We start from the raw sequence: 23,133 nt of genomic DNA, 5'->3' as shown, positions 1-23,133 counted from the left end.
CAGGGTTCACTCCCATGAACAGTCTGTGAGACTGATGGGCCTCAATGTGTCAACCAGGAAAACTTAAGCCAGTAAGACTTAGAGACATAATCTACACAAAAAGAACAGTGTGCACATTTCTGTGTACATGTGGCAAAGTTCAAACACCTACATTAGATTACCATAGTTTTATGTTTCAAAGAACTTTAGTTCACATAGGCCAAATGATCTAACCCAGTATTTCAAAACTCCTCAATCATCAGGTGATTATATAAAATTTGAAGAACATTTCTTATATTTATCCCTTAAACTCACTATTTATAAACAAAATGACTGCTGGAAACACAGCATGTAGTGTTCTGTACAGCTAGCTGTGGCAGTTCTACTACAACTAGCCCCATGCACCCTGTTTCTTGGTATTCATGCCTTTAAACAGTTCCCCCCACACACGCTGAGCCTGGGCTGGTTTGTGACTCCCTTTAACAGAAGAACATAGCAGAGTTGATCCAGCCAGTTCCAGGCTTAGGCCTTAAAAAGATTTGACAACTTCTGCTTTTGTGCTCTGAGAAACCAGCTGCTCCTAAGAAGTCTGGCTATCTTGCTGGGGAGACAGACACCACAAGGAGAATTCTGAGAGGCCTCAGACTTGACATGGAGATAACCAGGGAGCCTAAACCAACAGTGAGAACAAGATCCCAGATGGTGACCCAGTGACCATTCCAGCCAGCTTCCAGCCACCGTAGCCATCCTAGCTGAGGGCTCAGGTATTTGAATGAAAAGGCCATCCTGGGGTCAGTCCCAGCGAACACCACATGGAGGAGCCCTATGCTATCCCTACTGTTCTCTACCCAAATTACCTGTAGAATTGAGAGATAAAATAAAACAGTGGTTGTTTTTAAAGCCACTAAATTCTGCAGAAGCCTATTTTGTAGCAATAAGCAACACTACCTAAATATATCAGTGTTTTTCTGTATTGTCATTCGAGAGCATTAAAATAATTCTCAGGCTTGAAAACACAGAAGTGTTTACCTGACATATTCTTTTTTATTTTCTTCAGTAACAGGGATACTCTTGCCATTTGGTTTAAGTTCATGCTGAATAATTTCACCATATGCGTTATGTTCGACACAGAAAGTATGGTCCAAAACACCTGTAATATCATTCTCACTAGAAAGGAAAAGAGAGAAAGATATTAAACTGGAAAATCTAAAATATGGATCCTACAGATGTCTTAATTGGTGAGACAAATAAAATTAAGATAGTTTCATGACATCACAAATATAAGATCAGATTCCTTTTGCCAGTCCTTATGCTACCATATATCCTAGTTTTGGGGCAGAAAGGTCAAAAAGCTTTAACCTTCATAAACACAGGAAACATTTCACTTCCTGAGTAATGACAAAGTCCCCTGCCAAAGCTGGGCTTTACATAGGGAAAACTTCAGTTATGTTTGGCTTTTAGGTAAGAAGCCCTATTTGAATCTGGGTACCCCCATGCAACCAAATACCTGAGTGTCCCATGGGAAAGCTACCTGTGTATTTGAAAACTAAGTATGGCCAATGTATATTCTTAAGTAAATGGCCTCTGACAAAACACAACTGATTCTTCTAGGTATCTTTTTTAAAGTATGGTTTCAACAATCACTACTGCAGCAGGAATTTGCTATTCTCACACATGCAGGATTGGAACAGAACTTCTATCATGTGGAGGAAATCATTATTATGTGGTACCTTTAAAAACAGAAATATACTTGTTCTCCACCCCCCTCTTTAAAATAGTACTTTGGGGCACCGAGGCGGCTCAGTCGGTTAGGTGTCTGCCTTAGGCTCAGGTCATGATCACCAAAGTCATGTGACAGAGCCCCTCATTAAGCTCTCTGCTCAGCAGGGAGTCTGTTTCTTCCTCTGCCCCTCCCCCTGCTTGTGCTTTCTCTAGTTCTCTCAAATAAATAAAATCTTTTTAAAAAATAAAACTAAAGTTAAGTAATAGCACTCTAGGGAAGTTGAAATATACAGGAAAGCAGTAGAAAGCAAAAGTCTTTTGCAATTCTAAAACTCAATCTCTCTCAATATTTTCTGCACATCATTTTTTTAAAAAAAAGTACATCCATTTTGAAACATGTATCTTTTTTTAAGGTTCAGATTCTAATTATAATGAACAGACACAAGACTCAATACATACAGTATCCACACTAAACTGTTATGAAGATCTGGATCAACTAACTCCATGTCATCCAAAGTAATTGACTTCCCAAGCAACTGTTTATAAAAAGGCAATGTGAAACCACCATCAATATAATGTCCATGAAACACAGCCATTCCCATTATTCGTCCAACAAAGTGGAAATATGATAAATGTTCCTGAAATTGAGAAAAGTTTACATAAATAGTCAAGTTAAATGATATGCATTTATGAATATGAATTAAGCAACATTCATCTTTTTTATAAGTATCAATTTATACTCTACAACTTATTTAAGTGGAACAGATTATCACACCAAAGGTCAGAATCAATGGGGAGAGTTGTCTATAGGGCATGTTCAAAATTCTCTCCATTGCTAAAATATCACACCAGGGACAATGTACTCCCAGAGTACAGTCACTTTGTAAAAATTAGAAATTAAGTCCAAACTATACTCCCACTGTAGCTTCACGAAACCACTCACAGATCTCATTCTCTTCCTCTCCTTTTGTCACGTGCTGAGCACGTTATGATCCTGACTCCATTATGGAAAAAAAGCTTTCAATCCTAAACCTCCCTATTTCCTTGATCTAACCAGAAACTAATCTTCAGAACACCACAGACTTAAAAGTACAGATTTCATGTCTAACTTGGACTAGAGTCCTAGTTCTGCCACTTACTAGCCAGGCCTATTTGGACAAATTACTTAACCCCTATAGGACTCATTTTCCACATCTGAAAAAATGAGGGTAATAACAGTATCTCAAATAGGTCTCTGTAAGGAATAAAATGAGATGATGAAGCTCATGGTACTAGACGGGCATACGGTAGTAATGGGCTCCCCAAGCAGAACCTCACCTAAAAATCTTCCCTTTATAAAATCCCCCCCCCAAAAAAAAAAATAAAATAAAATTTCCCTGCAGTGAACCTAACATTTCTACCATGTATGAATATATTTGGTCTCTAATTATAAACTATAAAGATAGCTGCATTTTAAACTTTTTTTTTTACTTCTCTAATTAATAAGCAATCTTTAAGCTCATCTTAAACCTCCCTTTTATAGAAGAAAATATTTAGAAAAGACAAGTAAAACAAAAAACTCACCCATAATCTAATACCCAGAGATAACCTCTATCAGTATTATAGTGTAGAGTCTTTCAATGTTTACACATATATGTATTTACCAAAATTGTATCATCTTATTTTGCAACCTTTTCACTTAATGTATCATGAACACCATCTTTACATGTCATTAACTACTGTCCCACAGGGTCATTTTAATGGCCATATAATATGCCCTTGTATGGAAGGCTAAAAACAAATTAATAACAGCTACTAACTTTTGTCGAGTGATCAATAACATATAATAGGGTTAACAATGTACAACGCTATGCTAAACACTTACTGTGCAGGGTCCCATCCCTTCTGAGGTTCAAACTATGTTTATTATTATTAATAATGATAAAATTGAGGCTTAATCATAAAGCTAGTAAGTAAAAGGACCAGGTTATATGATTTCATGTCTTTCTAATTCCAGAATCTATGCTCTTAACCATTAATATAATTGTGCTTCGTATCATAATCTATTCAACCCATCTCTTATAAAAAATGTTTCCAATTAGGGCTACTTTAAACAATGATGTAGTAAACATCCCTGTGCACAAATTACTGCACAAATCTGTAACCATTTAGATATTTAGTAAGTATTTAGAAAATATTCTAAAAGCGGACTTGTGAAGAAGTTATGACTAGGCTAAGGACACTAATCCTGTATCATAAACTACACATTGACATTTCAATATGAAAAGCATTACAGGTCACAAGTTCATTCACATCATAACCACCAATCTTACCGGATTAACTGCAGAATCAGGATTGATCTGCAAAGTATAGATATCATCTCTTGAATACTGGAAGAGGCCATAGTAAGGATTCAACATTTCATGTGACAAGAGATATAACCACTCCCTAGAAAGCAAAATAGGACACAGAAATTTTTTTATTAATATTTTTCATTAAGATATGCTATTAATCATTTTAGCAAGGAATTTTTTTTGAAGATTATATTTATTTATTCATGAGCAATACAGAAAGAGAGAGAGGCAGAGACATAGGCAGAGGGAGAAGCAGGCTCCATGCAGGGAACCCGATGTGGGACTTGATCCTGGGACTCCAGGATCACACCCTAGGCCAAAGGCAGGCGCTAAACTGCTGAGCCATCCAGGGATCCCCACAAGGAATTTTTTAAATAAAAGAAAGTAGTTCTATAACATAATATTGGAAAAATCTACCATGCACCAAAAAGCAAATGAAATCTCTTGTTTTGTTATACTGGAATCACTCAATGTGGGGCAACTTTATGACATTTCAGTATCAGAAAGTATAAAGGTATTATCCAGAAGCACCAACCATTCATTAGATGCCACAGCCTAGTGATCTGTTACCTATTTAATTACTAAATAAATTTCTAATCCAGGATAAATATAAAATGAGGGGAAGGGTATGGTTTTGTTTCAAAACATCCACATGATCTATATTATCCTGGTCCATTCCTCTAATGGCCAATTTATACTGGTTTATACCGATACATAATATAGCATTAATTTTCTTTCACCTTTGGAGAAGGCTCTGTTTTGTTGTTGGTATTGTTTAGTAAGGAAATTATCCCATTTCATCATCTTTTTTGTGAAGACCTTAAAATATACCACAATAAAAGTAGTAAGTGGTCAGAGACCACAAGGCATTTGGTATAGGTAGGAACACAAGAGCAAGTCTCTATTTGGGGGGTTAGGTTCCATAATTGGTTTCAAGTGTACATCAGTATTTTTAAAAACCACATAATAAATAGTACTCTCACCTTAAACTTATGAAATCCTTTATGTTTTCCAAAGTATGAAAGATAACTTGTTATTCATCTTGGTAAAATAAAATCACTAGTTTAGGACTTAAAGAGATATAATTCTAGTCTCAATTCTTATCATTCTTCCACCAGGAAAGGTATTTAAGTATGCTCTGATATAACGGATTAAACAGACTGAATAGTGTTTTTAGGAAATGCAGTGAAACACTACTGACTAGTAATCAAAGAAAAATGTTTCAAAATTCTGTAAGTGACACAGTCTAAGTCAAATCACTACCATTTATGTAATACTGGAAAAACTCTAGAGATTAAAAAAGGATGTGAGGAAGGCCTACATGTAAGCGAGTTTGCCAACACACTTAACGCTCACCTAACATGTCTTCTATACTTTGTAAAGCATTTTTTTCTTTAAAGATTTTACTTATTTGAGAGAGACAGAGACACCAACAGAGATAGCAAGAGAGAGCACACAGGGAGGAGAGGGAGAGGCAGGCTTGATCAAGCAGACTTGATCACAGGACCCTGGGATCATGACGTGAGCCGAAGGCAGACACTTAACAGACTGAGCCACCTAAGCACCCCTTTTATGTATTATTTTAAAGGAAAATCCAAATTTTTGTTTTGTTTTGCCAAGTATTTAGAACACACATGTAAGCAGATCCCAGCTACTTGAGGGGTCTGCTATGCAACAGAGAACAGAAAATGCCTTTCATTGTCACATCCCATCCCAATCTGCCCATACCCTGACAGTAGTGAGGTTAAGAAATAAACAAGGGACGCCTGGGTGGCTCAGCGGTTCAGCATCTGCCTTCGGCTCAGGTCGTGATCCCGGTATCCAGGATTGAGTCCTACATCAGGCTCCCTGCATGGAGCCTGCTTCTCCCTCTGCCTATGTATGTCTCTGCCTCTCTCTCTCTCTGTCTCTCATGAATAAATAAATCTTATTTATTTATTCCCAGGACTCCAGGATCATGCCCTGAGCTGAAGGCAGACACTTAACCGCTGAGCCACCCAGGCGTCCCTAAATAAATAAAATCTTAAAACAAAACAAAACAAAACAAAACAAAACAAAACAAAAACTGGCTTATTTAAATGTACATATAATTACAGCATTTAGATTCCATCAACAGATAATTAACAAGTTTTTCCCAAGACATATTCAAATCTAGTTATGAGTAAGTCATAAGAATTCCACAGAAACTATCAAGTCCTCAGTATGATGTGCATGTGATCAATTCTAAAATTCCAAACTAAAAAAACTGTCCATTTATAGCTAAAAAGGCCACAGAATAAAAAGAAGTCTACAGGTGAAACAAGTTAATGCTAACTAATACTTATGGGACTTGGTGGAAACACAAATTTAATTTAGGCTGGATTTAGATTAGGGATGGCAGAAATATCATGATGGTCCTTAGGACGTTTCAGTACAGAAGCTGTAATGTTTCTGCTACATCTACATAAAGTAAATTTTCACACCTTGTAAAATAAATGTCTGTATGAATGTAGCATATACATTACAGCTTCCTTATTGAAACATCTTAAAGACCATGTATAATACATACGTATGTACACACACATACTTATGTGCACACACGAACGTTACTTTAATAAGGTTAAAAAGCACGGCAATGAAAGTAAAGGAAAACAGCATTTAGTTTAGAATACATGTCATTAAACTCTCCAGACGGTTGCTAACACTGCAAAGCAGAGGGAATAACATACGGAAGGAGAGAGATGGAGAGCAGGGTGTGTGGGACCCACCACAGCCCAGGTAGGGCTGCAACTAGTTTTCAGAGGAAGTCTCGCTGGGCTGTATCATCCATGAGGGAGTTCTCTATTACTCCATGCACCATGAACATATCTATTAGGACACCTCTATATCGCAAAAATTAGGGAATGTTACACTAGAAAATAAGTATCAGTGAGAAGGTTACCAGAGGAAGTATCTTAAACTTATAAATATAACCATATGTCATTCACTATTTACTCATGAGCAAATCTTTACCTGGCAACCCCTCCATAGTCGAGGCCTTCTTCTCCACGAAATTTTATCATTAATCGCTTCCACAGATCTTTTGGTCTCATTTTCATGACCTGCCGATAGGATTCCTTAAAAAAAAATTAACACAGTATTGTTACTAGGTGCTTTAAACTTGTTATTTAAACTTTCCCTTGCATCCCACCTACAAAGCATACATTTATTGAAAGGAGATGAAATTTGTTCACCAAATCAATGGATAAACTCCAAGTGTTTGAAACCTCATGGAACTTATAAAGACAAGATAGATATAGCTTAGTACTACTGAAATTAATTCATTTGATAAATACTGTATTACCAGCCTCAGTGCAAAACTCCATATTTAACTTCTATCAACCATGGCAATAACTACACTCACATTAAAAATGGAATTTGATAAAAGTACCGAATTTTTAAAAGCTGGTTAACCTAATTCTAGGCAGAAAGTAAAGATGAAAAAAATAAAGTTCAAAAGAACATTAGTAATCATTAATGTGATCTCCATTAAAGCAGTATCTTCATATTATTTTAAAATACAAATGACTGACTTACAAACAACGTCAGAACTGTCCCAAGAGAAAAAAGTTCATCCTTTAGGAAAAGGCTGATCAAATCCCCAAACATCTTTTACCCACGAATCCTCTGATGAGTGAGAAACCCCTGCCTTGGACCCTGTTCACTTATTAGGGAAGAACTTTGCAGGTGACAGTAGGGCTAAAAAATCCAAAGATAAAAGAATATACTAAAAAGGAAGATTTTCAATAAATTAAGGAAGTAGTCCATAAAGAAACAAAACCATTTTGTTTTTTTTTTTTTAAAGAATTAGAAAATAAGGGATGGCTATTTGTAGTCTTTTAAAACTCATTAACAGTGCAGGGGCACCTGGCTGGCGATGGAGCATGCAACTCTTGATCTCAGCATTGCGAGGCCAAGCCCCACACTGGGCACAGATTTTACTTTAAAATATTTATACACACACACACACACTAAAATTCATTAACAAATAATATTTGCAATGCAGAGACCAAGCTGAACCAACTGGAATATTTCACATTTTTCATTTCATTTAAATATTTATCTTCTAGATTAAATATCTGATATTGTCTTTACTCCCCATAATTAAAAAAGAAATTAATGAAACCTCCCATTCTAGAGAGAGAGGAATTCCAGAAAGTATTCTTAGAAAACAGTGTAACACTGAAAGTTAACTTTTCTATATTTAAAAATAAGACTTGTAAGTTTACCTCAAAAATCTCTTCCCTGGAAACCTCAATGCGGCAATGGCCAGCCTGAGGCTGCTGTTGGGAAAGTTCTTGCCGCAAAATTTTTAGTTTCTGAACCAGGTCTCGCTTGTACCGCGGGACTGTCAGACACTCGGCATCATCAGGGCAGAACGGTACCACTTGCTGTTGCTGTTGGTCTTTCAACTGGTTCTGCCGACTAAAAGTAAACAGGAATGTTATTTTAAATAAGAGACTGCAGTTGTACATTTAAAAGAGCATCATACTATAAAGCAAATCTACCCAAAATTTTCAGGCTTTATAATATTCTTGGCTTGACATTTTTGATGACAATTAACTAGCTTCAAAGTTTATTTCTCAGGATCTACACAAATTTATGAAATTGGATAACAGAGTTTTATCCATTCTTCTTTATACAGCTGCTGAGAACAAATTTCTCAAATACCATCTTTGTTTCTTTCTGCATAGTTGACCATCACTCATTTTAAAATTTAGACATATGTCAAATCCTGTGCCTGTTATCTGGAGTCAGTCTCTCTGGAAGAGACGCACAGCTTGAGCTGGTAGTTTGGCAGAGCCCCTTTTCCTATATGCGCTAAAGTCTAGACCACAAGAATGTGGAAGGTCACGTGTAAGTTACTGGCACAGAGAAATGAACACATTACAAACACGTCTAAATGCCTTATTAAATGGCTACTTTTCTTTTTATTGTAGTAAAATATGCAAAACATAAAATTTACCATTTTAACCTTTATCTAATATATATAGTCAGTGGCATTAAGTACATTCTCACTTTTGTGCTAAAGTGACTTCTAAGTGGGTACATATATGGTTTACCACAAATACATGAAAATAATCTCTCAAGTACAGCAGAAATATTCTTTTGAAAAGGCACATTGCCTACAGATATTTTTATTCTCTTGGCAAAAATACTGTAAGTTACAAGTAAGAATTTTTTTAAAGAACCTTATGATATAATAAACTACTTAATTCCAAAAAACTAGAAATAAAAAATCCAAAATTCACTATTGATGCCCTTGCAGACACTGAATCATTTTGGAGTTTAATTTTACACACAACAGACAGGAGCACAATCCTGTCACCTAAAAACAAAGGGCAATGGTAGCTATGATAAATAAAAATAACTTTAAGATTTCTAACAAATCACACCAAACTTATTTTACATACAGTGATTCTTACATAAACCAGACCAGATTTTATTCCTAAAACACATAACTACCCAGAGAAAATACAGCTTCCATGAAAATTACAAATCACTATTTACTATTCTCATAAACATTAAAGATGTTTTTTATATACACATAACAGAGTATTATATTAAAGATACTCCCTAATCAGCTGTATAATCCTATGCCCAAAAAACCCCCAAAACAAAACAAAACAAAGACCAACTTGGGTATACCTCATACTACACACAAAAATGTAATTCAAAATCAGAGACCTCAATGTAAAACTGAAAGCCATTAAACTTCTGAAACACAAATGACAATTTTCATGGCCTGTGTTAGGCTGATTTTTTAGATATGACATCAAAAACACAATTCACAAAAGAACAAATGGATAAATTAAACTTCATCAAAATTTCAAAAAATACTGTTAAGAAAACAAAAAGATAAGTAATGGACTAGGTGAAAATCTTTCTGAGGCATATGTCTAATATTTTGGACTCTAAAATATTTAAAGAATGCTAAAAACTCAAAAATTAAATAAATGAACTCAATTTTTTAAAAAGAGGGCAAAATATTTCACCAAATAAGATACACAGATGGCAAAAAAGCATACAAAAAGATGCACAATGTCATTAGTTGGTAGATAAATTCAAATTAAAACTACAATGTGATACCACTATATACCTATTAGAGGGTCTAAATTTAATAAGGTTATACCAAATGTTAGCAAGGATGTGGAACAACTATAACACTCATACACACCTGGGAGGAATGTCAAATGGTACAATCACTTTGAAAAACCACCTGCCAGTTTTTTTCAAGTTAAACATAAGTCTATCATATGATGTAGTTATTCTACTCGTAGATGCTCATTTATCTAAGAAAAGTGAAAGCATATGAACATATAAAGACTTATACATAAACATCCATAATAGTTCTGTTATAACCAAAAACTGGGAATAATCCAAATGTTCATCAATAAGTAAATGGGTAATTTGTGGTATATCCATATAATGGAATACCACCCAGCAAAGAAAATAAATGACCTATACAAACGAGAGATGAATCTCAAATAGTTATGCTGGGTAAAAGAAAACAAAGAAGACCACATACTGCAGAAATGCATTCGTCTAACACTCTAGAAAATGCAAACTAATATATAGTGACAGAAAGCAGATCAGTGGTTAGCTAAAGACGGGGTATGTTTTGGACTGAATTGTGTCCAAAAAGATATGCTTAAGTCTTAACCCTCGGTGGGAAGTGACCTCATTTAGAAAGAGTCTTTGGGGGATCCCTGGGTGGCGCAGCGGTTTAGCGCTTGCCTTTGGCCCAGGGCGCGATCCTGGAGACCCGGGATCGAATCCCACGTCGGGCTCCCAGTGCATGGAGCCTGCTTCTCCCTCTGCCTATGTCTCTGCCCCTCTCTCTCTCTCTCTCTCTGTGACTACCATAAATAAATAAAAATTTTAAAAAAATACAATAGAAAGAGTCTTTGCAGAGGTTCTAAGGGGAGAACATACTGCATTAGGGTGGCCCTAAACGCAATAAACTGGTATCCTTATAAAAAGAGGGAAATTTGGATTTATACATACAAAAAGGGGTGGAAAAAGAAATAAACTTTGGCACTGTCTTCTGTTCCTAACACAGAATTCCTAAAATCCCCAAAGTTTCCAGAGTGACAGAGATGATAGAAGTGTCCCTTTGTTCTAATATTTGATCTTTGCCTCTGGTTTGACACAGCGCTCCTAAATCCCTTAGAATTTCCTGGGTATAGGGGCATTTTTTGCTTTAATGAGGTGACTCTTGGTGGGGTCCTAGATATTTATGGAGCTGGTTGCTAGAAAAAAAAAAGCTTGATTAGAACCCTGGAACTTCCACAGCCCCAAACTCCCAACCTCTGAGTAGGGGAGAAAGTTGGAGACTGAGTTAATAGGAGATGGATATCTCCACAAAACCCCCAAAATAGGGATCCTTGGGTGGCGCAGCGGTTTAGCGCCTGCCTTTGACCCAGGGCGCGATCCTGGAGACCCGGGATCGAGTCCCACGTTGGGCTCCCCGTGCGTGGAGCCTGCTTCTCCCTCTGCTTGTGTCTCTGCCTCTCTCTCTCTGTGTCTATCATGAATAAATAAAATCTTTAAAAAAAAAAAAAACAAAAACAAAATGATGAGCTTCCAGGTTGGTGAATGCACTGGGAGGGTGAAGCACCTAGAGAGGGCCTGGAAGCTCTAGGCGCTCCCATTCCCACACTTTGCCCTATGCAACTCTTCCATGTGACTGTTCAAGTTGTATCCTTTAAAATAAACTAGTAATGGCAAATAAAGTATTTCCTTGAGTTCTGGAACCGTTTTAGCAAATTACTCAACCCAAAGAGGGAGTCATAGGAACTCCCCAATATACAGCCAGTCAATAAGAAGTACAGAATATTTGGGATTGGCATCTGAGATGGTGATGGTCTTGTGATACTAAGCCCTTAACCTGTGGGGTCTGATGCTAACTGCAAGGTAGTGTCAGACCTGAATTCAACTGCTGCACACTCAGTTGTTACCTAGAGATCTAGAGAATTGGTAGGCTTGAGGGGAAAACCCACACACACGTGGTCATATGATTTATGTATATAAACAGATCACAGAAGACCACATGAAGACAAAGATGGAGATGATGTGTCTGTAAGCCAAGGAACAGCAAGTTTTTCCAGCACCCAGCAGAAGCTAGGAGAGGGGCATGGAATGGATTCTCCTTCAGAGCCTCCAGAAGGAACCAATTCTGCTGACAACTTAATTCTAAACTTCTAGCCTCCAGAACTGCGAAAAAACAAATTTCTGTTGTTTTAAACCACCCAGTGTATGACAATTTGTCACAACAGCTCTAGGAAACTAATACAGGTGGAAGCCCTAAAGGAGGAGGGGGGTTAACAAAGAAGCACAAGGAAATCTAGGGGAAGGATGGATTACGTTCATTTTCTACATTGCAGTGATGGTTTCACAGATGTATAATATGTCAAAACTTAAATTGTACGCTTTAAACATGCACAGTTTATTGTACGTCACTTACACTTCAATAAAGGTAATTTAAAAAAAAAACCCTCTGGGATGGCTTCAACTATCCTGGAGCTATTTATGATGCACTAACAGAAAAATAAAAAATATCTACCCTATAAAACATCCTGTCTCGTCAAGTGTGCTACAGTGTACCTTTCCTTAATACTTCAGGACAGGTTCCTACTTAAGCACAGTGGATTAAAATACTCGTGTATCAGAGCAAAACAAGTCATATATTCTTATGTAAAATTTTGTCCAACAAAAGTAACTTATAATTGAAGAGAGCAGACATTCTAATGCATTACAAATGGCATCTTTAGTCTTCTCTTGTTCAGGCTTGCACTTTAACATGTATTATTTCAGAAACTTACTTTAAAACTAAATGCAAGTTAGCAGAGAGCCGAGGATCTGTAAACTGTGTTGTTCTGTTGTTATGGTCAACGAAATAAACTCTGCCTGTAGCTGTATTACGGATCTCCCATCCAGGAGGCAATGGACCAAGCTCTTCACAATTGATGTTGCTAAGATCCCTGCAAAAACAAATATAAAATAAAAAATACCTCATTGCTGGGCCTGCTGAGCCAGGCAAGTGTAAATGACACAGAACAATTCCATGAAGTCTGAGAAAATGTATTGTTTCAGAAACCTGAGATGTTCAGCTAGAATCTTTAATTCCCAATGGTTTAACAAACTTGCATATTCAAAACTCAATTCATAAATGGCTCAGGAACTCATCACATAGCCTACATTTTTAGTAAGTTCATTCCTGGGCTTTAACGTAATACAGATTTTAAATTAATATAAAAGCAATCACAACATTTGCCAATATAAGCTGCTTCAATACTTGTCTGACAAAATACTGCTTTACAAATGTCAGTGACATAAGGAATGAAATGTTTTCTAAAATTTCCCTTCAATTATTACTTTCATTATTATACCGTAAGATTTGTGTAAATAAATGTTCATTCCATATTAAATTTCCCAACAAAGCGAACTGGAAATGTTATTGAATTTAGAGACCCTGAAAATAATCACAGTATATTTTTTAAAGGAAAACTGCTCCATTTTGAATTTTGAAACCTACAGAGCTGGTAGATGAAAAACGCTTTTAAGACACCTAAAGAAGAATGCTCTAAGGCTTACTGCTACAGCAAAAAAAGCAAAAAGACTTTTAATGGATCAAAGACCATTGTTATTGTATTATACATTCTTAAAACACTATTATATATAGGTAAGATTAACAGGACCTTAAAGAATTAAATAAAAACATGTCTAATGTAAACTTAAACTATAACAGATAATTGTAATGATTAATCTCATCAAAATCATGTCTTAAAAGTTCAACTAGAAAAAGATTTTTCCTGAAATAACCTCTTCTTTGTCATGGTAAAGCATAATGATGGACACATATAAGCACCCAGATTTGCTGAAACAATGATCTGACTTCTGCTTATAGGTGCTCCAAGAGACTCTTCTGCTACAGATCAACTAAAGCTTAGAAAATATACTGCTAGCCTCAAAAGAGGTGAGACAAAAAGTTCCAAGCATCTTCCTCAAATTAAAAAAAAAAAAAAAAAAAAAAAGTGACTGGAGCTGGAGCTGGTACTGATGGCAGGCAGGCAGAGGGGTAGGGCTGCCAGGGAGTAGTTGTTAACTGGGAAACTCAGCCCCAGGCCAGCAGCAAGTTTGGAAAAGGAAATCTGGAACTTCCCCACTAAGCTGAGAATTCAAAGGGAAGATGAAATGATTCCAGGAAAACTTCCTCAATTCCCCTTTAGGTCCACAGAATTCCAACCAATTAAGATCAAACAAATTCACAAAGATCACCACACACTCCAGAAAGAAAGGTCATGATGGACGACTGAGAGTGAGTGGAAACTGTAAACCACAGAATTAGATCCCTAAGTACTGTCAGAGATCAAACAGAACAGCTCTGATAGGCAACCTTTACAAAGGGTGGGGGGGGGGGGAGGGGAGTAAGAATTACAAAGACAAACTATCAATGAGAGATTATTAAGAATGAACAGATGGATTTTTTAAATGGAACTTTTAGAAATGAAAAGTGATTACTGAAATCAAAGAATAATTCTTCTGATATAATACAGTTTGGTTTTATATAATTTTATTTAGAATTTTATAAATCTATTCATATGTGAGAGAGCTCTAAAGAATGGGTTAAAAGAGCAGAAAACTGGAAGCCATCTTTATATCCAATTGGGAAATAAAGAAAAATGGAATGTTATACACAGCCATAAAAGTACAGATTTGTACCACAAGACAACATACTTAGCATGAAATACAACAAATAATAAGGCCTTAATCACGACTTTTAAAGATAAATACAAAAGATGGTAAAATGGGACTTCTCACATAAATCTTACTGTGTATCTTTAAACAAAAGTGTCTGAGTTACACTATTTTATAAATGTCTTTGAACAGTAATATTTTAATATAATCTAAATATTCATGGTCTGCTTTGATAAAAGATCCTCCATAGAAAAGGCATATTTCCTTAATGGAAAACAAAAGATATGGTACATATTTTTATAGTAACAATTTGGAACACAGAGACTAAAGAAAAATCTAGAGCACTATTTTATAAAGTCATTATTCAACACTCAACATAAAATATTCTTAAACCTTTATAGAAACCCTTTACTCATTAATAAAAAACTGACATGTTTCCTTAGGAACATCCTTAGGAATAAGAAACATCACCAACAGTGGTGCCAAAATCTCTCTCAATTTCAACTTCTGACACCAATTCATATACTATTCTTTCAACAGATAACTCAGGATCAAATTTTCACTATTGTAAATCATTTAGTTTCAAAAAAATCACTTTTGTTCTATAGATTTCCTGGCCAATAATTAAAGTATTTTATAGAAAAGCTCATTATTGACCTACAATTTGATAAACAGAATCCAAAACACCTTTTCATAATTTATGTAACAAAACTCTTGTTTCTAAAAGTTAGGCCCTTGGATTTTTTTCAGTGACCTTATTAATAAAACAAAAATTTCCTCCCCACTACTTTTTAAACAGTTTATATTATCAAGACACAGAAACAGCAACCTTGATACAATAACTAATGATAGCACATTCCTTGGTTGCCACCCTCAAAAGATTCTAATTAGGCTATATCACAAAGTAAAACATTTACATTATAATAGCTTCATTTATAAATATCAGTTAGCCCTTCAATAATACAGGTTTAAAGGGTGCAGGTCCACTTATATGCAGATTTTTTAGAGAGATGCTTACTACAAATATGTTTTTCCTTTCTTTGGATTTCCTGAACGTTTTTTTTCTGTAGCTTACGTTATTATAAGAATACATATATAATACATATAACATTACAAAGTATATGTTAATCATTTATGTTATTGATAAGAATAAGGTCAACAATGGGCTATTAGCAAAGTTTTGGGGGAATCAAAAGTTATACAAAGATTTTTGAATGTGCGGGTGGTCAGTGCCCCTAACCCCTGTATTGTTCAAGGGTCAACTGTAAATACAGAGTATCAAAGCAATCCAAGATCAGCTAGTTACATCTGTTTTTGATTCAAACGCAAGACTTTTGACAAGTAGAGCTCTTGAGTATAAGCTTTAGGTAGAAAAAGATCTCTTCACCCTCCATGGGTCTTTTTTACAGAGGAAGAGAATGGTGCAGTTAGAATATAAAATATGTTCAACTCACAAAGGTAAAAATATACAGCTTATCAAGTGGATTTAGAATTTAGAATTCGCTCTTTTTTGTAGCTCAACTTCAAATGAGGTAGCTTCAAATGAACTACTTGACTTTATATCTGTTCGTTAGAAAATAACTCCAAAGAGCTAAATAGTGTTTTGAAAAAGTTATTGATACTAAAATGTATCAAAAATTATGCTAAATTACTAAATTGATTTATGTGTCATTCCATCTTCAAGTTAAAAGATAACTCACATTTGGATTAGTAAATGCATTCAATAATGCCTACAGTTTAAATGTACAGGTTCTGGTATTTAAAAGAAATTTAATTCATGCGACACCACGACCAAGTTTACTCAAAGGGTGCCAAAGCTGGTTCAGTATTTGGAAACTGATCAACGTAATCTGTCATATTAACAGCATAAAAAGGAAAAATCACATGACAGTACCAGCTGATGTAAAAAAACAAGTGACAAAAGTCTTAAGTAAATAAATAAAATTTAATTAGGTTATTTCTTTTTTATATTAAAATGAAACTGTATTAAACAATACATAATAGAACATTGACTACTCTCATATTAGTTAAAATAAATCTATCTTTTTAAAGAAAGCCTAACCAGAAATAAAAATATCAATTTACTACCCTTTAAAAAGAACAGGGAGGAGATGTATGTTTTGTGAGGTTTTGTATGTTCTTCTCCACGTCAGTTTTCAAACTCCTAAAAGACCCATTTTTTCACCCTGATTTTTTTTTTCTTAAGGGTGAGAAGGTAGAAGGACTGGGGGCTTTTGGGGGGCAGGGCACTGGGATGGGACTACAGAGGAATAGGAAGGCCTTTCCACTGTCAACTGAAATGCCTATCACAAAGAGCCTAACTTTCACACAAACCATTATAAGTTGAAGATTAAATAATCAAAGAAATCCTAGGTAAAATAGGTATCCAGCGGTGTGGAGAGTATGTGGATATGTTCTTACCTAGGCACTCTTGGATCATGCCATGTGCTCACACCAGTCTGAGTATGTAAGAAATACACCTGACCTTGTTGTGTTGTCCTCTGTTCTGTAAAATTAAGAAACACTAATAATAAAAACATATTCAGAATGTCCAAATCAAAGACAGCTATAGACACTAGGATGATATTATATCAATAGTTAAACTCTCCAAATTACCAGTCTATTGTATTACCAAAAAAATGCTTATAAATCTTTTTTTTTTTTTCAACTCAATACATTTTCTCCTGGAAACAATCTTACAAATGGTGATGAGGGTCAGAGGCTGGCTATCTAACAGCCAACTATATTTACAAGATGGCTCAAATACTAAACATGTTGCTATGGAAAACAGAAAACAAGATTGTCACAGTACCAGTATTGCAACAAAAGAAACATGAAGAAATGATCTTTTATTTGTCTTAAAGTGGAGCCTGAGGGGAACAAAAGAAAGCTCAGAGGAAGAGGCTAACCAACTATAGGGAGATTCTGCAGAGAGTTGCAAAAACTTTCAAAGGGTTTGCAGGCTGGTAATGCTTGTTTAGTATGCCTAATTTTATACCAAAACTTAAGTTTTTTCTTGAGAGAGGTGTTTTCTCAAGACTACCATATTTAGACTCAGAGGCAAAAAAGATGGAATATGTCATTAAAAGGGGAGACACTCTATACTCAAAAATAGACAAAGATGCAAAAATAAGCAAGTTAGAAAGAGGAAGAACAAAGAAAAAGCATGCATTCTGGGGAGAAAAAGGTCAAAGGCGACATTAACTCCAAGCCCCTGGGAAGAGAGTAAGAAAGCCAGGGCAAAGGGAAGGAATCTGTGGAAAAGTTTCTTCAGTGGTAGTTTTTAATCTTTATTTATTTGTGTTTTTAAGCAACAGAACCACCTGTCTTTAAACAAAATCTAATGAAAAATTCCAATATAAAAAACGATACTATTGCTAATATTTATTACTATAAACCTACTTATAAACCTATAATAAAATCTATTTAAACTTAAGCTTCTTAAAATTATAAACATAAAAATGTTTAAAGTTGGTGACATATGACAGCTGCAATAATTTCAGCCTTGGTAGCCACATTACTCCTAGGTTTTGGTTGTACAAAATTTGTTTTTAATTCAAATCACACAAATATTGTAAAAATATAACCACTCCCACTCCAAACATCTTGCCTTATAATCTCAATTAAAGAGAAATGACAGGGCAGCCCCAGTGGCTCAGCAGTTTGTTACCGCCTTCAGCCCAGGGTGGGATCCTGGAGACCCAGGATCGAGTCCCATGTCGGGCTCCCTGCATGGAGCCTGCTTTTCTCCCTCTGCCTGCATCTCTGCTTCTCTGCCTCTCTCTCTCTCTTTCACTCTCTCTCTCTCTCTCTCTCTCATGAATGAATAAATAAAATCTTTAAAAAAAGAGAGAGAGAAATGACAGAAAATACTTTATTCTAAGGTCTGAACACTAATAATAACAAGCAAAGTTTACTAAGTGCTTCCTGTGCCAGAAACTATCAGGCATTTTACATGAAATCATCATTCCTCTCTTGCAACAAACCTCCACAGTTGGGACTACTAATTTCCCCATTTTATGGAAGATAAAAAATTGAGGCTCACAGAAATTAAATAATGTGCCCAATGTCACACAACTAATATGTGGTAAAGCCAGGATATAAACCCAGGTCTATTTCCCACGGCCATGCTCTCATCACTGTGCTACGTAAGTTAACCTGTGCAGTATAGCACAGTTAATGGACAAACTGGGTTTTTTTAAATTAAAGAGTTAAAATATATTTTAAAAATAAAGCTAGAATCATGCATTTGCAGAACAGTTTAAAACATATTGTAGAGGAAAAATAAAACAAGTTGGATCAGGTGATTCCCAACGCTGGTCATTAGGTGTCACCATCAGCCCAGACATGGTTTATCTACAGGCTGTTGGGAGGACAAGGATATAATTATTTTGATATACTTTTAGCAAGAAAGGAGAAGACAGCTGAGTTCCTAGTATCTACAAGAATACTCCCAGGTTATGACTAATTCAGAAAGTTCTATATCCAACTAGAAGTCATCTTCCGCATGAAATTCTACAATTTGGGAAATTATGTTAGATTATAAAAATTTTATACAGAGAAGTGACTAAGTCATTTACAACAATAACCCAAATCATGTAGATAATCCAAAATTATAGACAATACAAAGATATAAATACCATCAGAAACATACTTTTGAAGTTATTTCTAAATATGTAGGTCTAGAAAATTTTACACTGCAGGTTTGACTTCAGATTACCATTATCAATAACAGTACCATCTTACCTTCATAGAATGTATTATTTGCAAGTAACCTCACATTGTCACATATGCTCTTCATGATACCTCTGAGACAAGGAGAGGTATCATTCATCTCATTTCATTATAAAAGAGCAAAAGGGCTGAGATTAAATGACTAGCCCAAGTCAACTGTTGGTTAGGTAGTCCTCTACCACTTCACAGGTTTTCCAAGGTTGGGAGATTTTACACATTTACTTTCATGCAGAATCCTAAACCCAGATTAATAACTTCTTTAAAGCTGATTTTCTGGCTTTCTTAGTAAATTGAAACCAGTAAACCATACTCTATTTTTCCTCTGCTAGTCATACCATAGCCTTCCGGTAGGTCTGGAGGAGTATGTAGATGAGTCCTGCTCATGTAATTTCTATGTCGTTGTGACCGGACTCTCCTCTCGGCCAGTCTGGGATCTGAAGACTGTCCACATGTTGCACCATTTGTTCCACTAATTGGAGTGTTCTCATCAACAAAGCAGCTAAGAGGTCTGCCGGGACTAGAATATTCAGATGCTGGTCTATTTAAAAGTAACAAGGAAAAAAAGTTACTCAACCAAGATCTCAGAGGTAGAGTTCTCCAGACAATGTATGTACCATAGGGACAGTCACAAGATGGAATGATCAATACAAATATAATGATTTCAAGAATTCTGAATAAAAGCAATCCTGATGCCTCTAAATACCAAACTCATGTTAATAGGCAGACTATCAATTATGTATTGAAATCATTTTGTACTGATTTGAATTACATTTTATACAAAGTCCAGAGATACTTGTAGATGTGAGTACTACTTTACAAAGCACTACTTGACTTAGCCTCAGCCCACCTCTCAGACCTGACTTTCTACCTTTCTCCCTCTCCATTTCTCCCACACTGATTCTCTTGCGTTCCTTGAACCTGCCTTGAACCAAGACTGTTTTACCTTCAGGGCTGGAAAGGAGCTCTTCTTCCCACCCAGAATGCTTTCTTTTCCTATTCTTCCTAGGCCAGGCTCCTTTTTGTCATTCAAATCATAACTTAAGCTTAAATGTCTGAGAGGTCTCCTGACCTTCAAGTCTAAGGCAGTCACTAGGCATTTGATAAGTCCATCACCTTACTTTCTCAGCCCAGCAATTATTATTATTTTTTAATCTGAACCCTTGGTTTGTTTTCCCTTACTAGAATATTCTTTGAGAAAAGAAAGTCTACCTAGTTTCTTTCCCACTATATACATATATGTGTGTGTGTATCCCCTGCACTTAGTACTTGGCATATATATAAAAGTAGCTCAATAAATATTTATTGAATGAATAAAGAAGATAGTGTGACTCTTCAAAGAACTTCTGGTATATGGTAGGGCATCCAAAATATAAGAGGATAATCAAGAATTAATTTTTAACTAACATTTACAACCACAATCAACTTTATACACATGGAAATTAAGTCAGTTTCATTAGTTAAATGAGTTAGGAGGAAATGGGACTTCACTAAAGCACTGACACAAGTACATATTTATTTACGCTCAGATGCAATAAAAATGGGTTGACTACAATAAAATCCTTGGCAGTTTAATATTAGAAATACAACTCTCAAGTAAGTATTTTTTAAAATAGCAACATGAGCTAAGCTTTTACCTGAGGATTGTAATATAACACAGAAAACTGTGACTTAATGAGTTAAGCAACGAATCCCCAATAAATAAAAGTAGGTATAGCTTAGAGAAGTATTTGATGTTCTGTGTCTGGTACAAGTCCTGCTCAGGAAAAGGAGAGAGGTGGGGGAGAGGTGAGGGAGAGAGGGGAAGAACAAACAGAGTAAAGGCAGCAGTTTTTTTTTAACTTTAAAAAAAAAAGGAAATTCAGTCACTTATCCTATTCAGTTTCAGTTACTGTGAAAGACACAGTTACTTTTTTTTTTTAATTATTATTCATGAAAGACACAGAGAGAGAAGCAGAGACACAGGCAAAGAGAGAAGCAGGGAGAACAATGTGGGACTTGATCCCAGGACTCTGGGATCACACCCTGAGCCAAAGGCAGATGCTCAACCGCTGAGCCACCCAGGTGTCCCATCAGTTACTTAAAACGTACTTTCAGGAGGCCTGGGTGGCTCAGTCGGTTAAGCATTTGACTCTTGATTTTGACTCAGGTCATGATCTCAGGGTCATGAGATTGAGCCCCAAGTCTGGCTCCATACTGAACATGGGGCTTGCTTGAAATTCTCTCTCCCTCTTCTTCTGTCCCTCCACCCCCATCTCTGCCACGTGCACACCCTGACTCTCTCACATAAATAAATAAACATTTTTTTAAAAAAAGTACTTCCTTGGAGTTTCCAAAAATTATCTTGTATTGTGTCTTTACACATTAAGCTCTGTGAAGGCCCTTCTCCCTTGCTCACTGTTATAGCATAAATGCTGAGCATTGTAACTGGCATATGACGATTTGGTGAAATGAATGAATGACGATTTGGTTACCACTACTCTAACACTTTTCATTATCTTCCCCTTATCTGGTTAAATTTGAACATTCTTCAAGATTTAGTTCAGAAATTCTCCTCTTTCAGAGTTTTCCTTTGCAAGTTCTAACAACCTGCTGCCTCCTACTCAAAATTAGGTGCCTGCCGTATGGTCTCAGAATATCTGGTTCTTATCTTGATCACAGACCTTATTAGATGTAATATAATAATATAATCATATCCCAACATGACTGAACAAATGAAGATTCAGTATATATAGTTTGTTACAGCCATTCAATAACGGACTCAAAAAAATTTTTAAGAGTCCCATAAATAAGAGGACTTTTCAATTTATTCAGTTAACTCATTTAATAAATATTTATTAAGTACCATCACAGGCCCTAGAGCTACAATAACAGGATGACCTGCTAAACAATCTTTATTGAAAATTACTTTTGGAAATAATAATGGCACTTGCTGTAAGATCTACTGATCTTGAGCAGTATAAACCAAGAAAGGAAATCTGGTAAAGCTGACAGATAAACAGAAAGTGATGACTTCAGGAAGGCAAAAAGCACAGACCCTGGGAAGATATTTGTATGTTCTTACCGTGTTGGGCGTTCCCATTGCGTAGTTCTTGTTATGTGGTTTAGATACTGGATTCTTCCAGAGGCAGTTCGCCTTTCTTCCCAGCTTAAATAAAAATTGAGAGATAAGGCATTAATAAGAAGGTGGATACAGAATGTTTTTAGTGCAATAACTGGGTCAGGAAGACATCTGCTGTTATAAATCAGGAATGACAAACTGAAAAATCAATATACAGAATACTGGAACTATTTTCAACTTATTTTAAAACTGTACAATGTATTTTTCTGGAATTCTGAAGCTTCTAAAATATTTACACTGAGGTATGACTAATATTTTCCATCAGTCAAACTCAGAATTCTTCAATAATGTCAACACTCATAAATAATACTAATTTCTCCAGTATTTAGTGGGGAAAAAAAGCCATACCAAAAATAAAAATTACACCTAATTTTAAAAATTAACATAAAAGTATGTAAAAGTTCTTTAAAGCTTTTAGCCTACTCAAATTATTTTTTTCTCAAAAGAATGGTACTTCCTCAGTAACTTTTTAATGCATGTAACAAAATAAGCAAATGACCATAGAAATGTGGTAATGTTAGTATTTCC

The 23,133-nt window shown here is 35.7% G+C and overlaps 1 protein-coding gene across 1 annotated transcript in view; it reads right to left on the bottom strand.

Moving 5' to 3' along the window:
• The window catches only part of SMURF2 (SMAD specific E3 ubiquitin protein ligase 2), a 122,849-nt gene that overhangs the window by 9,706 nt on the left and 90,010 nt on the right, over positions 1–23,133 (bottom strand). Inside the window, exons 7-15 of the mRNA XM_077853760.1 lie at positions 22,549–22,632; positions 19,823–20,025; positions 17,175–17,259; positions 12,878–13,036; positions 8,282–8,477; positions 7,026–7,129; positions 4,014–4,128; positions 2,161–2,339; positions 1,009–1,146 (exon numbers count right to left, since the gene is read on the bottom strand). Coding sequence (XP_077709886.1) covers positions 1,009–1,146; positions 2,161–2,339; positions 4,014–4,128; positions 7,026–7,129; positions 8,282–8,477; positions 12,878–13,036; positions 17,175–17,259; positions 19,823–20,025; positions 22,549–22,632 — 1,263 coding nt within the window. The remainder of the gene's footprint in view (positions 1–1,008; positions 1,147–2,160; positions 2,340–4,013; positions 4,129–7,025; positions 7,130–8,281; positions 8,478–12,877; positions 13,037–17,174; positions 17,260–19,822; positions 20,026–22,548; positions 22,633–23,133) is intronic.

Source organism: Canis aureus, chromosome 16 (genome assembly GCF_053574225.1).
Source record: "Canis aureus isolate CA01 chromosome 16, VMU_Caureus_v.1.0, whole genome shotgun sequence".
Classification (NCBI taxonomy): Eukaryota; Metazoa; Chordata; class Mammalia; order Carnivora; family Canidae; genus Canis; species Canis aureus.
Note: the sequence above shows the minus strand (reverse complement) of the source record. Positions and strands in the feature narration are given on the sequence as shown.